Source organism: Alexandromys fortis, unplaced genomic scaffold (assembly GCF_014885135.2).
Source record: "Alexandromys fortis isolate MF-2015 unplaced genomic scaffold, M_Fortis_MF-2015_v1.1 scaffold_36, whole genome shotgun sequence".
NCBI classification, from domain to species: domain Eukaryota; kingdom Metazoa; phylum Chordata; class Mammalia; order Rodentia; family Cricetidae; genus Alexandromys; species Alexandromys fortis.
In genome coordinates, this window is record NW_026067915.1 from 733,032 (window position 1) to 749,297 (window position 16,266).

The 16,266-nt window shown below is 48.0% G+C and overlaps 1 protein-coding gene across 5 annotated transcripts in view; it reads left to right on the forward strand.

Annotated features, from left to right (window-relative positions):
- The first annotated feature begins 2,326 nt into the window (after positions 1-2,326).
- The window catches only part of Dzip1l (DAZ interacting zinc finger protein 1 like), a 40,302-nt gene continuing 26,362 nt past the window's right edge, over positions 2,327-16,266 (forward strand). Inside the window, exons 1-4 of one of the 5 annotated variants that reach the window (XM_050139557.1) lie at positions 2,327-2,736; positions 5,507-5,618; positions 13,592-14,167; positions 15,827-15,911. In XM_050139557.1, coding sequence (XP_049995514.1) covers positions 13,667-14,167; positions 15,827-15,911 — 586 coding nt within the window. In that variant the 5' untranslated portion in view covers positions 2,327-2,736; positions 5,507-5,618; positions 13,592-13,666. Of the gene's footprint in view, positions 2,737-2,896; positions 3,034-4,998; positions 5,137-5,506; positions 5,619-13,591; positions 14,168-15,826; positions 15,912-16,266 lie in introns of those variants that run through there. The other 4 variants (XM_050139558.1, XM_050139554.1, XM_050139555.1 and 1 more) reach the window with 4 other exon arrangements.

Consider the following 16,266-nt stretch of genomic DNA (forward strand, 5'->3'; position numbering starts at 1 on the left):
GGGGGCCTTGAACTCACAGAGATCCATCTGCTTCTGCCTCCCAAATCCTGGGGTTAAAGTTGTGTGCCACCACTGCCTAACCTCCAGTGGTTTAGCTTTTCCCTTCTGACCTTTAGGTAAGCTTTATTTATTAAAGCACAAATAAAATATCACTATACAACTTCTTACTTCCCATCTCTATTGACCCTGGCAACCACTCTCCTACGTTCTGTCCCGTGCAGTGGTTTGAATGGAAATGATCCCCACAGGCCCCCATAAAATGGCACAATTAGGAGGTATGTGTGGCCTTGTTGAAGAAGGCGTGGCTTCGTTGGAGGAAGTATGCCACTGGGAGTGGGCTTTGAGGTCTCAAAAGCTCAAGCCAGGTCCAGTGTGTCACTTCCTGTTCCTGCTGCCTGCCAAGGTGGATGTGGAACCCCAGCTACCTCTCCAGCACCATGTCTGCCTACATGCTGGCATGCTTCCTGCCATGATGCTAATGGTCTAAACCTTTGAAGTGTAAGCCGGCCCCGATTAAGTGTTTTCTTTTATAAGAGTTGCTGTGGTCACGGTGTGTTAAGATAATCTTCACGGCAATAAAACCCTAAGCCATCTTGTAAGTGGACGGCAAGCCTCTTTCATTTTATGATGAGCTTGTTTACTTTGCTTATCTGTTAGCTCGTCAATATAAAAATCAGTATATAATGGCTGGGCAGTGGTGGTGCATTCAAGAGGCAGAGACAGGCGGATCTTTGTAAGTTTGAGGCCAGTCTGGTCTACAGACAAACCCTGTCTTGAAAAACTAACACCCCCCCCCCCCAAAAAAAATCAGCATATAAAAGGAAGAAGGTTTATTTTTGCTCACGGGTCTAGAGATTTCTACAGAGGGCAGAGTTGTTTGCCCCATTGCTTTGGCTTGTGGTAATCTGTTTTAGTAGAGTGAAATCTCTCACCCCAGGCACGAAAGCAGGATCTGGGGACTCACTGTCACATTCAAGGTCTCTACCTAATACATTGACGTCTACCAGCTAGGCGCCATCTCTTCAATGTCCCACCAGCTTTCTGCAGTACCATGCTAGGGCCCATGGCTTTACCACATGGACTTGGGGACACTTAACCAAACAACAGCAGTGATGTTATTATGAACGGGGACTCCAGAAAGGGATCAGGTCATGAGTCCCAATCATGACCTCATAGCTGGATTCAGTGCCCTTCTAGAGGAATCTGCAAGGACGACTAGACCCTTTTGTGGGTCCGTCAGGAAACAGGTGTCTAAACAGACAAAGATAAAGTTGATTCATGTTATAGCATGTTATAACACTTCGCAGTACTTCCTCCCTCTTTAAGGGTGAATGATAGTCCATTATATGTATAAACTACGTGTTGCTTATCCAATTAGCTGTCAATGGGCACTTGTTTCTGCATTTTGGCTGTCTTGAATAACACTAGTATTTTATTTTACAGTGTGTGTGTGTGTGTGTGTGTGTATGCTCAAATATCAGAAAGCAGCTTTCCGGAGATTTTGCTTTCCTTCCACTGTGTGGGTTATAGGAGTTCAACTCAGGATATCAGACTAGGTGACAAAGCCTGTTACCTGCTGAGCCATCTTACCAGCCCGATAGTGCTATTTTAAATACCAGTGTCCCACAACCAAGGCAACTATTGCGAAAGATTGCATTTAATTGGGAGCTTAACAGTTTCAGAGGCTTAGTCCATTATCACAGAGGGGATGACAGAAGGCAGGCATCGTGATGGAGAAGTAGCTGAGAGACCCATCCTGATCTGAAAGCAGAGAGAACGAGAGACTGGGTTTGGCATGGTCTTTTTGAAACTTCAGAGCTCACCTGGAGGGACACACTTCCTCCAACAAGACACCTCCCAATCCTTCCAATCCTTTTAAACAGCGCCACTCCCTGGGGACATTCAAAGCCTATGGGAATCTTTCCAATTCAAGACACAACACGTTAATTGTTGGATCACATGGCAACCCAAAGTAACTTCTCCACGGAGTCCCCATTTTGTTTTCAACAGTAGCAATACCATTTTGTATCCCATCAACAATGCCCAAATATTTGAGTTTCTCTCCACCATTGCCAACACTTATTTCCAGTGCTTTCATTCTTGCCGTCCCAAGATGCAGAGCTTGGCCTGTAGAGCAAGGCCTTAAGACACAACCCCCACCTCCAACTTAAAATTAATGAGCCATAAGGAGAAGGAAGCAGGGTCCGTATCAGGAGAGAGAAAATAATTCCCCCCAACTCCTGTCCCAGCTTTCTGGGATCCGGATAAGGGATCCGGAAAGCTGTTGCCATCTGACCAAACCCGAGCACTCTGAAGTCTCTCCTAATGTGGGCCTTGGCCAAATCCCTTTAGTTTGGCGCGCTGCAGAGATGCTTGCCGAGGGTGAGGGACAGCAGCAGCTGCCCTAGTTTGCCTTTGCCGTGGGTGAGTTGTGGAAGTGAAGAGATGGCGACAAAGGAGTCTGTCCTGCTGCTGCCCACCAAGGCCTGCGAACTTGGACGCTGGATTTTGTTAACGGAGTCAAAGAGGCAGTCCCTCCTTTCCCCTTTTCCCTACAGCTCTAAAAATAGCTGTTCCCGGGCGCTGGGGAGAGGCTCCGCCTCTGCTGTGGGTGGGGGTGAGAGGCACCGGAGACCCTGGGCTCTGAGCTACTACAGAGGCGTGCAGGATCCCTGCACTCGACTAGCTGCGTCCGCGTGACTGGCAGCATCCTCGGACTGCACTGCTGGAGATGAGGTGAGTCTGGACCTGTGGGTGTGGGTGGGGTGAGTGAAGACGTGGCATCCCTCCCAGACCTCAAATCACCAGTCCCTGCTCTGGGCGACCCCCAAGGTGACCCAGGCCTCCCCGGAAAACTATGCCTGGAATCCAGCCGGGAGCCGCGGGAGGCAGCGTGGTTCCAAGCGGCGCTACTCGGCCGCTGCGCGCGCAGGTTAAACATTAGTGGCCGCGGTCACCCAGCCAGGAACCGAGCTCACGACGTCCAGCTCCCCGTGCCTCCATCCCAGCGGCCTCGGATTGTTTTGGACTGAGGTACCTTGCCGGCCGTGGAACTCTCATGCTCGGAAGCGTGGAATGGGATGACGGATATCCAACTCCCCTGCCCCACCCCCACCCCACCCCGTCTTCTTCGGGAGGGTGGTTTTGGGAATGGAGTTTTTGAAAACAGTAAAAGGATCTAAGGGGGTGACGATCTGAGTTCCGTAGAGAAGGGATCGGGAGTCGGGGGGGGGGGTTGGTTTCTAACAAGATGAATTTTGAACAAACATTGGCATCTCTAGTTCCTCAGCTTCCGGTCCCTGGCTCAAGTTTAGCAGGAGCACAGCGTTAGCAATAGGAGGTGAATGTGATTTTAAGTCCACGGGAGACTGGGTAGGCATAGGGCAAGAGTGTACAAGGCAGGAACAGAGGACGGGGCTTGGGTAGGACTGATTGCCTTTACAAAGGATCCTCAAGGGCCCAGGGCTTCTGCTGTCCTGGCCATGTCCCCAGGAATTGATTTCTAGCAGAATTAGGTGAGGCCTAGTGAGTGTGAGATGTTTGAATCCTGCCTGCTCCATCTGCCTGTGACTGTGCCTGTGTTGTGTCTCCTGAGCAAGATGGTTACTACTACTACTACCTCCTTCCTTCCCCCTGGGTGTGGTCTGGCAGGTGAAAACAGCCTTGCTCTGAGATTGTCTGCTAGCACCAAGCACCCGGAGACCTCTGCCTCCTGCGATCTTAGATGCGGGTCTCAGGTTCGGAGCAGAACCTCTTGTGCAGCTGGGCTGCGGGTTCAACCTTGGGAGCTAAACTTTTGTCAGAAGGGTAATTGGCCACCCAGAACACCAAGTGGAAAATGGGGACGCTCGGTAGGCAGTTCTGAATGGCCTGTGGCCTCTTTGCAGAAAAGCAGTGTGGCCAACAAGGCGGACCGACCACTTACTTGCCTCTTACCAGAGCTGGCGATTCTAGTGAGGGGTCTGGCCCAGACTAAAGATGGAAAATTCTGCTAGGAAATAACAACACCTTAATAGACAAGAAACACTGGTACAGCCTGTCAGTTTTCTTTCCAATGTGAAGCAGGTTTTGTTTGTCTTTGACACTTCTGTGCCTGGCATAATAGGTCATGCTGCCCTAGTCCTCTGCTCTGAGACACACTCTCAAGAGGCGTCTGTTAGGGCTCCACCTACATCTTTATTTTAAAGAAAATCTTTTTGTGACAAACAATCACAATATGCTTTTATAAATGTTTTTCTGAATTCTTTGAGAATCTCCCATAGGTATTCTGATCATACTCCCCAGCCCTCTCCACCCAACTTTGAGATCCCCAGTTCTTCTCCCCCCCTCAATTGTGTTGCCCCTCTGTTCCTGTGAGTAGGGCCTGCCCTGGAGATATGGTTGACCTGCAGGGGTCATGTAAGTGCTCTCCTGGTACTGTATTTAAAAGCTTCTTTTGGAGCTGGAGATGTAGCTCGGTGGTAGAGCTCATACTTAGCGTGGGCAAGGCCCTGCACTGGGTGCTCACCGGCACACCCACACCAACAAGCAGTAAAGAGGAAACCATTTAAAGTTGCTGGGCAGAGGGGGCCGGCTACAAGGAGTAGCTTCTGGGAGTGGATCTCTCTTTTGCTGCTCGGCAGTCCTGAGAGTGGATACAGTCCCTAGACGCCTTTTTAACTTTTAAGAAAACATTTCTTCAGTAAAACCAGAAGCTCTAAGATGTAGACCAGAGTGTGTGGCAAGTGTTCTGCAGTCCTCGCTCCCTAGCTCCGTAGCTCATTCCCATCAGAGCCTCCAGCACTCCCTGGCCTCTGGTGTGCAGAGAGCCTGTTTGCAAACTGTGGGAAGGTTTCCTTGGCAGCCATGACAATTAGCACTAATGACAAGGCGGGAGTTCCCCAGGGCAGGCGCTGTGAAGTTAGCTTGGAAGCCAGGGCAAGTTTGTAAATGATTGCCTGCAGCCTGGAGAAGCCTGGCCCTTCCAGAACCTTCCTCTTGCTTTCATTTTGAGGAAGAAAGAGACAGTGAGATATCTAGAGGCCACTTAAATGAAAAAAAGAATCCGATGTTTGGGCAGTTTTGTGAATATTACTTTGGCAGAAGAGCCATACAGCTTCCGGGATTTGTTTCCTCAAGGAATTGCTGGCTTGGAAGGTAGTAAACATTGCCGCGGATTTTTTTTTTAAACCTTGGGTGTGGAATTGCTCTGGGGGAAATGAACATTCTCTCCTAGTGGAGAGAAATACTAGCATAAAGCTCCATTTGGATCACTAACTCATGAGAGTAAAGTCGGATTGCAGAGTTTCCCTGAACCCTATCAGAACGTGTAGATACAGGTAACACAGCCTCAGGTTTCCTAATGCTGGTGAATCATTTCTCCTTTGTGTTTCTGTTCCCAGATGTGGGAAAACAGTCTGCTGATAGCTCAGTCTGGGGAAGGCCGAGTCCCTGCCCCTGGGGTGTGCGGTTTCTTGGTTACCAGCCACACGCTCATGTGGCTTTGTCTTCTGCCTATCCTTACCAGGAAGCAGGCTTTGGAGCTGAAGAACATTGAGGATTTAAGGACTCCAGCACTGACCCTGTCATGATTGGCTGTGAGCGCTGGCAGCCCTTCCGTTCTGCTCGAGAAAGCCCAGGTAGTGTATTCCCACAGTGGAAAATAATTTTTATCATTTGTATGCCGTCACTGCCATCATCTTTGGGAGGTTGGTTGTAACTGAGATTTGTGGAGTCAGACAGAAACAGCACCTTCAGTCTGGTACAGTGCCTGGCAGGTAGGTGCTTGATAACAGCTGCAGCCATCAGATCACCATCTATATGATTTCCCACATTCCTAGCCTACCTTTTGAAGCCAGGACCCCCAGACCTTTAGAGTCTCAGAAGGAGATAGGAGTGATACTTTTGGGGGTGCAGTAAAACCTCATGAATTGAGAACTTACCCTCAGAATTCTATGTAAGCAGAGTAGGCCGTCCCCTCACAGTGTTTATGAAGTTTGCTTTTGCTGTGAACCGAAAGCTTTGAGAGACACTAGGAGAGCAAGCTGTGGAGCCATAGCTTGACAGCCGTGCTGGGCAGCGGGAAGACTGGCTGATGTGCCTGAGCCCGCCCACAAGAGCCGGTAGTAGCCAGCGGGACTAATTGGTGACTGCTGGTGGTCAAGGCATCTAACACTTCAGTGTGACCGCTTTTCCCTGTAGTGAGTCCAAGTGAAAGACCTAACTCATTTGTCCTGTTGATCCTCACTTGTGGTGGGCCTCGCCTCATTTCCCCAGAGTCCCAAGAACACAGAGTTGTGAGGCAAATAGTATACGAGTTTGGAAGCTTTGTCCAGTTTAATAGCTACCAGGAAATGGGTCAGAGATGGCGATGCAATAGACAGGAATAAGGAAGGAACAGACAGGAATAAGACAACGTGTAGCCCCTGAAGATCTCAGGCCTGGGGGTGCACACAGGGAAGAAGGCCACAGCAGTGTCTTGGTGGGGACCCCTTCTTGGATCCTACCCTGACATCACTCTCTAGGGTAAGTTCTGTATATTTTCTGTCTTTTCAGAGACTAAACTCTGGAGCCAGGCTCTGTAATTAGGTGACGTGGGAAAATCATGCCCCTCCGTATCCGCTCTCCCAGTTTCTTCATCTGTGTAATGGGTTGCTGTGAGAATTAAGCGGGACAACCTGTGTAAAACCTTAGAACTGGAGTTCAGAAGTGTTTCATTTCTCCCTCCTCCATCCCCACATCCCCTTCCTTCACACTGGCAGGGGCCATTGTCTGGGATCCCCTCCGTTCTGACTTGTGGTGCCTGGAGCTCTTTGCAAGGGCGTGGGAGTCGTTTGCTGACATGGACCAGAGTTCTCAGTGCTCTGGGGTCCCAGAGAAGAGCCAGGAAATTTGAACTTTGGGCCTAGAAGGGATTTCTGGGGACAGTCAGGATGAGCCGAGCCTTGAAGCATGTGTCCATCTTGGGCAGGAACAGAAGGAAGTGGCAGGGAGCAGTCTATCCTGAGGGGCCGCAGAAGCAGCGGAGGAGAGTCAGACTGGAGTTGGGCTGCTTGGGTTTGAATCTGGACCTTGGGCGAGCATCTTCATTCCCCGTTACTCAGGATGTGATGTCAGCTCATTAGGAAGTTTTTAAAAATATATTTTTATGCGTACAAGCGTTTGCCTGCATGTATGTTTATGTACCACACGCTTGCCTGATGCCTGCAGAGGCCAGAAGAAGGCTTCGGATTCCCTGGAACTGGAGTTGTGAGCTGTCATGTGGGTGCTGTGAATTGAACCTGGGGTTCTCTGTAAGCGGCCAGTCCTCTTAACGGCTGAGCTATCTCTCTGACCACTAGGAATTGTTTTGAGAAACTCTCCCCATCACCGTGATCCTCAGGTCTCCATTGCAGAGGGTGTCTTCCTCTGCTGCCCTCTACCGTGTGTGTGTGTGTGTGTGTGTGTGTGTGTGTGTGTGTGTGAGAGAGAGAGAGAGAGAGAGAGAGAGAGAGAGAGAGAGAGAGAGAGAGGTAGAGGAGGGGGTGTGGCATGCACATGGAGGTCAGAGGAAAACTTTGTGGAGTCATTTCTCTCCTCCCATATTTATGGGGGTTACAGGGACCTAACTCAGGTCATCAGAATTATGAGGTATGTCCTTTACCTGATGAACCAACCATCTTATGGGCCCTCCACCTTGGTTATTTGAGGCAGGGTCTCTTGCCGAATCCAGAGCTCCCAGTTTGGCTAGATTGCTGGCCACTGAATTCCAGGGATATGCCCATGTTTGTCCCCTCCCTCGTGCTGGGGTTACATGCATGTGCCATCATGCTTGGCTTTTATGTGGGTTCTGGGGAATGCAGATGCCAGTTGTTATGCATCTGGGGGTAGACACCTTACCAAATAGGCTAGCTCCTAGTCCTTGTTCTGGGTTCTTAGATGATGAACTGGGAGCTGGTCCAGGGAGTGGAGAACTCTGAGAACCACAGCTTTATTACGTTCCAGACACCGGGACAGAGAGTCAGTTTGTTATCAAGCATGTGCTGAGGTTTCTCTTACCTGCATCTCATGTATTTAATGCTACTTTTCCTGACACTGTCGGAACTTGGGTTTGAAATCTAAGCAGTTTGGAAGGGTTGGATCCAATAGTCAAAAGAGGCAGAAAGGACCTAAGCAAAGAAACTTTAGGGTAGCCTGAGGCTCAGTAAGAGCAAAGTAGCTGCAGTGGTGGATATATGAACTCCTTCATCTTCAGGAGAATACAGTGAGACATGGGCCGAAGGTGAACAGCGAATGGATGTCAGGGACACCCGTACCCCTGCCTTAAAGGAAAGGCAAAAGAATAGTCATTGCTGAACAGGAGCGTTCAGAGAGAGAGAGAGAGGGAGAGTGCAGAGAGCTGGTGCTGGAGAGCTGTGTTTGGCCTTATCACTAGAGAGAGGACTGTTGGACAAACATGGGAGGCCAAAGCTTAAATAGTTAAAGAGCGAGGTTCTCAGACCTGGGAGGACAGGAAGCCGGTGTCCTGTTACCCTTGTGCACGCCTGGTAACCTGCTGTTGCTCAGAGGCAGGGCTTGTTGTGAGCAGTCGTCTCCAGGGCTCTGGTGGTGTAGCTGCAGCTTGGAGCTAAACATGGTGAGTACCATGTTAGACAGCTCCTGTTTGGCTTGCAACCTGACACATGGAATAGGGCAGAAATGTGCTGGTCTTCTGGTGGCCCTGGAGGGATGCTTGTGCTGGATGATGTTTTTGGAAGAATATCTGAGAAAGGAAATGGAAAAGCTAGGCTCAAGGTATCCTGTGGCCAGTCCGAGGATCAACCAAAGAGGTTTGCAGCCAGGACAGTGGCAGCAAGGAGCCACACTGACCCCAAGGTGGGGAGCAGGGGTGTGGGTAATACAACCCACACTACCACAGTGTTAGCAGCTGGGCCAAGCCTTAACAGGTATACAATAACCAAGGGGAGACTTTGTGAACGAATGAATTAAAGGAAAAGGGGTGGGCCTTTAGTCGAAGTAAAACTTAAAGAGGAGAACCTTATTACAGTTGAATAGTTCAGGCCTACAAACTTTGGATGGACTTGAACGTGTAGCTGCAGTTCAGCTCGGGTTTCCCTTGTTGGGAAGACCAAACATCCTTTGCAGACTCCAGTTTGGTTTGTACAATGGTACTGTATGTGAAGGGAGCAGGCAAAAGCACCTTAGCTTGAGGACTGCTATTTTGACTTCAAACTTCATTTTACCTATAGGGTGAAATAAAGTTCAGGTTCCCAAGCCCTAGGGGAGCTGAGACCAGCCCCCCTCCCTAAATCATAGAACTAGTGATTATGCATCTCTAGAAACATGGCTAGTCCGAACAACAGAAAGAACAAATGAATCCGATCAGTTGGACTTGCACGTATGTCAGTTGACAACGATGGAACACACAAGGAAACTCCTAATCTTTGATGACTGATTGGTGAAAACTGTAACGGTAACTTGGCAACAAATGTTTGTGAATTTTATGCTTATAAACCCCACTTCTGCTCCCACTCAGGGTGGCCAGGAGAAAGAAGGCTCCTGAGTCCTTGTCCTGCAGCCCTGATCCATCAGTGACCCTCTCCTGTGGCAAATTATTAAAATCCTTGGAACCCATAATGTTGTCTCTCTCCTCCCCCATGGTGTATAATGGACTAGGTATAACCTATCTATTTGTAGATTCATACGTAAAGATTGCATGAAACATGCTGGTGTTACCTCTGCGGCCACCTCCCCCAGCCACCTGCTTCTCATAGTCCCGAGAAGCAGGTGGATTTGGGCTGGCCATTGCCACTATCTGTTCCAGAGGAAGGCAGTTCAGAAGGGACAGGCTTTCCTAGAGCCCCTTCTCTGCCCACCTAGCCCCACTGTTTCTTCTAGGCTTCTTTTCTTTCGCGACCTTTTGTGTAGTTACTTTTCTCATTGTTTTAACAAATACCTGACAGAACCAATTTAAGGACACATGGGTCTCTTTTGGCTTACTACTTAAAGGAATAGCTCATTATAGTGGGGCACAGGCTTGCAAGTAGGGCTGTGAGGTGGCTAACCACTGCTTCCACAGACAGGAAGCAGAGAAGGCTGCCTTACTCAGTCTGGGACTCCAGGCCAGCAGACGGACCCATATCTGAGGCAGGGCTTCCCTCGTGGTTAATCCTCTCTGGAAACACCTGCCTGATGGACAAGCTGAGAGGTGTGTCTCCTAGGTGACTCCAAGCCGAGTCAAGTTGTCAAGGAAGATAAACGAAAACACTTTTTCTCCATCTTTGGATTGCATTTCAAAGACTGGATCACATAGTCCAGAAAGAACTTGGTAAATGGAGAAGCATGTACCTTTTCTCATCTTAGACTCTCAGTCTGCAAGGGCAAAAACTGTATTATTATTATTATTTTAGTTCAAAAAATAATAAAAGTAATAGGTAATGGTGGGAAGAAGTTTGAATAACAGAGAGGTGGAAACTAAAAAAAAAAAAAAAACAAACTCTAACAGCCACTCTTATTTCCTACAAGTAGTCAGTGCCAGTAGCTCTTGGCTATTTGAGAAAGCCTGTGCTTATAAAATCAGGCATGTAAATGAATCACAAGATTAGCAAGTGTGCACATTTTACATAATCAGGACGGCTGTAAATCACTCTGGTGAGTGCTGGGTAAGGCTTATTTTTCTGTCTAATTACCTGCTATCTGTTTGCGCACCATTGATCCTTTTATTTATCCCCTGGGCTCAGACATTCATCCCAATGAGATCGATCTCTATGTAATCTTTCTGAATTATTATTAAATGTGATTGTATTAATATTAAACCAGAAACGGCATACATGTATGTCTGTATATGTGTATATATGAAGTCATTATTCCCTATTGGTATAAAAGCTGTCTTGCCCTTATGAGTTGCAACAGAGTATTTTGTTGTATAGAAATATTATTTGTATCCCATATTGTACTTTGCTCTCTTTTCTTTTGAGACAGGGTTTCTCTGTGTAGCTGTGGCTATCCTGGAATTTGCTTGGTAGACCAGTCTGGCCTTGAACTCAGAGGCCTGCTTTTGCCTCCTGAGTGCTGGGATTAAAGGCATATACCACTACTGCCTGCTGTACTTCACTTTGTTATATATTTTCTTGTACATTACTTGTATAAATAATATTGCAGTGGCATTTGTTTCATAGGCACGTTTGTGCAGGTGAGTTTGTCTATGGGGTAAATTTTAATTCACCTTTTTATTAAGTGTGTGTGTGTGTGCACGTTGGTCATCAAACTCAAGGCTTTGTGTGTGTAAGGCAAGTGCTCTACCACTGAGCTACAACCCTGGGCTTCTGTCCCTCTTGATTATTTTTTGGACACTTACTCAGTGTCCTTGAATTTATACTATAGGCAGGTCTTGAGCTCTTTTTTTTTTTTTAAAGATTTATTTATTTATTATGTACCCAGTGTTCAGCCTCCATGCCTGCAGGCCAGAAGAGGGCACCGGATCTCATTACAGATGGTTGTGAGCCACCATGTGGTTGCTGGGAATTGAACTCAGGACCTCCGGAAGAGCAGCCAGTGCTCTTAACCTCTGAGCCATCTCTCCAGGCCCAGGTCTTGAACTCTTGATCCTCTTGACTCAACCTCCGGAGTATCTGGGATTTTAGGTCCTCATGCACCTGGCCTGTCTTTAAGAAGTGATTTTTTTTTCTAAAAATTCAATTTTTCTCTTTAGTGTTGTTGATAAAATCTAGGGTTTTATGAATGCTAGACCACTAGCATTCATTCTACCACTGAACTGCATTCCAGCCATAGTTATAATAATAATTATTCTCCTCTTCTTCTTCCTTCTTGGTTTTTTTTTTTTTTTTTTTGGCAGGTTTAAGTAGCCCTGGCTGTCCTGGAACTCCCTCTATAGACCAGGCTGGCCTCAGATTCAGAGATCCACCAGTCTCTGTCTACAAGTGCTGAGATTAAAGGCATATGCCACCACCACCCAGCTTATAATTCTTAGTAGTAGTATATTAATTTTGAATTCTCATTGGTATTGTCAAATTTAAGACAGAAAAAATTATGCCTACTGTTTTGGTTTGGGTTTCTATTGTGTGATAAAACACCACAATCAAAAACAATTTGTGGAGGACAGGGTTTATTTCAGTTTACAGCTCTCAGGTCACACACCATCATCAAAAGGAAGTCACTAAATGAAGTCAGTTCCTCAAGGCAGGAACTGGAGCAGAAGCCATAGAGGAATGGTCTTTACTGGCTTACTCCTATGGCTTGCTCAGTTTGTATTTTTATACACTCTAGGGCTACACGCCACAGTGGGTTGTGTTATGGTTTAGATAAAATGCTGCGGTTCCCCAGGGGCATAGCGTCAGGCCAGGAGCGCCAGCGGGTCCCAGGCAGGGAGCAGTGCAGAGGATCAGAGACAGAAACAGATAGGCACATCATGCAAAGAAAGTGGGTATTTATTTAGTGGGCTATGAAAGGGAAGGGGGGAGAGAGAGAGAGGAGGGGTGGTAGGGAAAAGGAGAGAGAAGGGAGAGAGATGGAAAAGGATAGAACTTGCCAGCTGGAAGAGGAAGAGCTGCTTGCCTCAGAGGAAGGGGGAGGGAGTGGGCGGGGCTTGTCACAGGACAGACCATTACAGGTTGGACTCTTACACATCAATCATCAGTTAAGAAAATACCTCACATGATTGCCTACATCCTGATCTCATGGAGATATTTTCTCAATTGTAGTTCCTAACTCCAGATAATTCTAGTTTGACAAAAAGCTGGCAAGCGTACCTACCAAGAGTACAGGAAATAGAATCCCAGTCTTTTGTGAGAAAGATAAGGAAAGCAAAGCTCTTTTCTCTATCCTGTTAATGGGCTTGGAGTGAAGCTCCACGTTAGAGCATTTGCCTAGCATGCCTAAGGCCCTGTGTGTAATCCTCAATGCAGGAAAAAAAAAAAAAGCAACAAACAAACAGGCCCGTCATAGACTGAGTACAATTTGTGCAGAGACATAGCGGCTTTCCCAAGCCTCTCTGGCTGGGCTGAACAAAGGACTTAGTCACATGATCACACTTTACTGCAGGCGAAGCTGGGAAATGTAGTCCAGACATGCTCTACCAGAATGTGATGTAACCGACGGCACAGTTCTGTCATTAAATGGCTCTGCCATTCCCGGGGGAGTTGTTGGACTTTATCCCAAGTAACTGGACCATTTGTACACTTGACAAAATTCCTTGCCAGGCACTACTGCAGTGGTTCTGTAGGGGTTCCTGAGGACCCCACCATGTGCCAGGCCCTGGGCTGAGTGTGTCGTCTGCCTCCCTCCTCACCACGGTCCTTCCATGTGGGTTCCTGCTCTCCCACAGACACAGGAGGTTTAAGAGGAAGAGATTTCCCAAGGCAGAGGATTCAGATACATATCTGTGCAGTGGAAGGCCCATGTTTCCTTCCCATACTGTATCCACATCACACAATCAGTGCATCGTACTGAGTAGCTTTTATATTTTTGGTTATGAGCCTAGCCTGAGCCGGCTTTCTAGCCCCTGAGTAGCTCTTATATAGACAACTCACTGTGCCCTGCTTTAGGTTTTGGTGAACAGGTATATGGAAGATACAGCCATTCGAACCTATCTGACGGGGACTCTTCCATTTTTCAGGTCCTCTTTCAGCTCCTTGGGCAGTGGCCTTGGTGGCCCTCTACCCCCGTGGTCAGCCCAGAGCCTCTCCCGCCCATGCAGTACCCAGCAGCGGCTGTTGAGGGCCTTAGTGGCCCGCTATCTGGGGTCTACACACTCCCCGCCTTCAAGTTCCAGCCTCGCCGTGAGAGCATAGACTGGAGGCGCATCAGCGCTGTGGACGTGGACCGCGTGGCCCGGGAGCTGGACGTGGCCACTCTGCAGGAGAACATTGCTGGTGTCACCTTCTGTAACTTGGACCGAGAGGTGTGCAACCACTGTAGGCAGCCTGTGGACCCGGTGCTGCTCAAGGTGCTGCGCCTGGCACAGCTTATCATCGAGTACCTGCTGCACTGCCAGGACTGCCTGAGTGCCAGTGTGGCGCAGCTCGAAGCGCGGCTGCAGGCCAGCCTGGGCCAGCAGCAGCGCGGCCAGCAGGAGCTGGGGCGCCAGGCTGATGAGCTCAAGGGTGTCCGGGAGGAGAGTCGGCGCCGGCGAAAGATGATCAGCACCCTGCAGCAGCTGCTTCTGCAGACGGGCGCCCACAGCTACCACACGGTGAGGATTCTTCGCAGAGGGGCACCTAGACTGTGCACCTTAGGCACCAGTCCAGACAGAACGGCACTGCCTTGGGCCACAAGACCATTGGAGGCCATTCTCTCCAATTAGGAGCAGATTGTAGAGATGACTTTCTGAAAGTCTGAGGATTCTTGTTGGGGTCTGTGCTGTGGAAGTGTAGAGCGGGTGTGTGAGAGACGAGTGTGCAGGGTTATACATACAGAGTACTCCTGTGCGTGGAGAGGGTGCATGCGTAGTGTGTGAAGGTGTGGCTGCATGAGGTTTGTATCTGTGCGTGTGGGTGTGTTAACTGTGGATAGGCAAATGATTGAAGTACCTCTGTGACATCTGTATCTGTAGAATACGTGTTGTGTAATGTGTGCTTGTACTGACTTACCACGATGGATACAGCTAAGAAGACTAATATAAGCATGCATTTCTGATGTGTGTCTTGTATGTCCTGAGCCAGTGAAGGATGTGAATGTTTGTCTGTACATATAGAGGCTTACGTAATGGTGTATGTGGGAATGAATGAGGATTATGTGGTATATGTGCCTGAGGATGTATGTGTGGAAGGCGTATGTGTTTGTGTGTGTACAAGGATAGAGTCTGAATTTGTGCTGAGTGTGCCATGTAGAGGCATGTGTACATGGACGCATGTGGCTATTGACACATGTGTAGCAAGGCGTAGTGGAGGCAGGCTCATTTTAGAAAAATTATTTCATAATTCAGACAAGTAATAATTCATAGCCAGTACAGCACTTGAATGTTTGAATCCACTGTACCAGAGACGTAGGTTGAGACATTAATCCTTGTCACAGGATTGTCTTGAATGTAGTTATAGTTCATGCTAGTTTAGGCTTTCAGGAGATTCATAGTTTGGAGGCAAGGCTGTTAGTGTGGGGTGGGGCATCTTCTTGTCCCACCTTACTTATATTCCTCCTATAACTAGAGGTTTATTTCTGTGACGTCTCAGTGGCCAGAATCTGTCCGTGCAGACTCTGTCCGTTGTGATTGTCCTGCAGTAACAGAGATCTGCCTGGCTCTGCTTCCTGAGTACTCCAATTAAAGGTGTGTGCCACCAGGACTTAAAAAAAGTGTCACCTCCTAGAAAATGTATATACCATTTTTTTAAAAAATATTTATTTATTTATTATGTATACAATATTCTGTCTGTGTATATGCCTGAAGGCCAGAAGAGGGCACTAGACCTCATTACAGATGGTTTTGAGCCACCATGTGGTTGCTGGGAATTGAACTCAGGACCTTTGGAAGAGCAGGCAATGCTCTTAACCACTGAGCCATCTCTCCAGCCCTATATACCATTTTTGATTGTATATAATGACTGGAATTTAGCGACATGGTCACATTCCGTTGTAAGGACGGCTAGGACATATATGTGGTGGTTATTTTTACTGGCCTTGTGTTCTATTCAAAATCAGGGATCCTATTTTCCTTCCTTTCCCACTTCTACCATCCTTCTTTATTTATGTGATGATGGGAATTGAACCCAGGGTTTCACACCCTCCAAACCCTTCAAATTATTCCTGTTTCTGAAGCAGCCCTTGGGCCCCATGGAGGCAGATTTTCAATACAGGGAAGTCCCATGCTGTCTGGGGGATCTAATCCAGTTCTTCCAATTGTTCCCCCTCTGTGTAGTGCCATTTGTGTGACAAGACATTCATGAATGCCACCTTTCTCCGGGGCCACATCCAGCGCAGGCATGCAGGTGCAGCAGAAGTCGGTGAGTCCGGGAAACATCTGGGAGCTGCTAGGCTAGGATTTGGTGAGTGGGGCCCATACATATGAACTTGCCCTTAGAGCCTCCTAGAGATTCCATGTGAGCAGTGCAGTCTTGTCTGAGTTTTCATAGCATCCACTGTGTCTGAAGCAGGCAGTGAGTCTGAAGGACCTTTAGTCTCCCTGCCTCGTCTGAAGCTCTCTGAGCCTGGCTGTGAGCTTAAATGGGGCAAATGAGCAGTCAGACCAGTTCTTTGGCTGTTCTGTATGCTGGCGCTTATCGTGACTTAATCACTTTATTTAATTTTGCCATTTCAAATTCCAAAAGGAGCAGCAAGGCTTTGCACTGTACCCATACA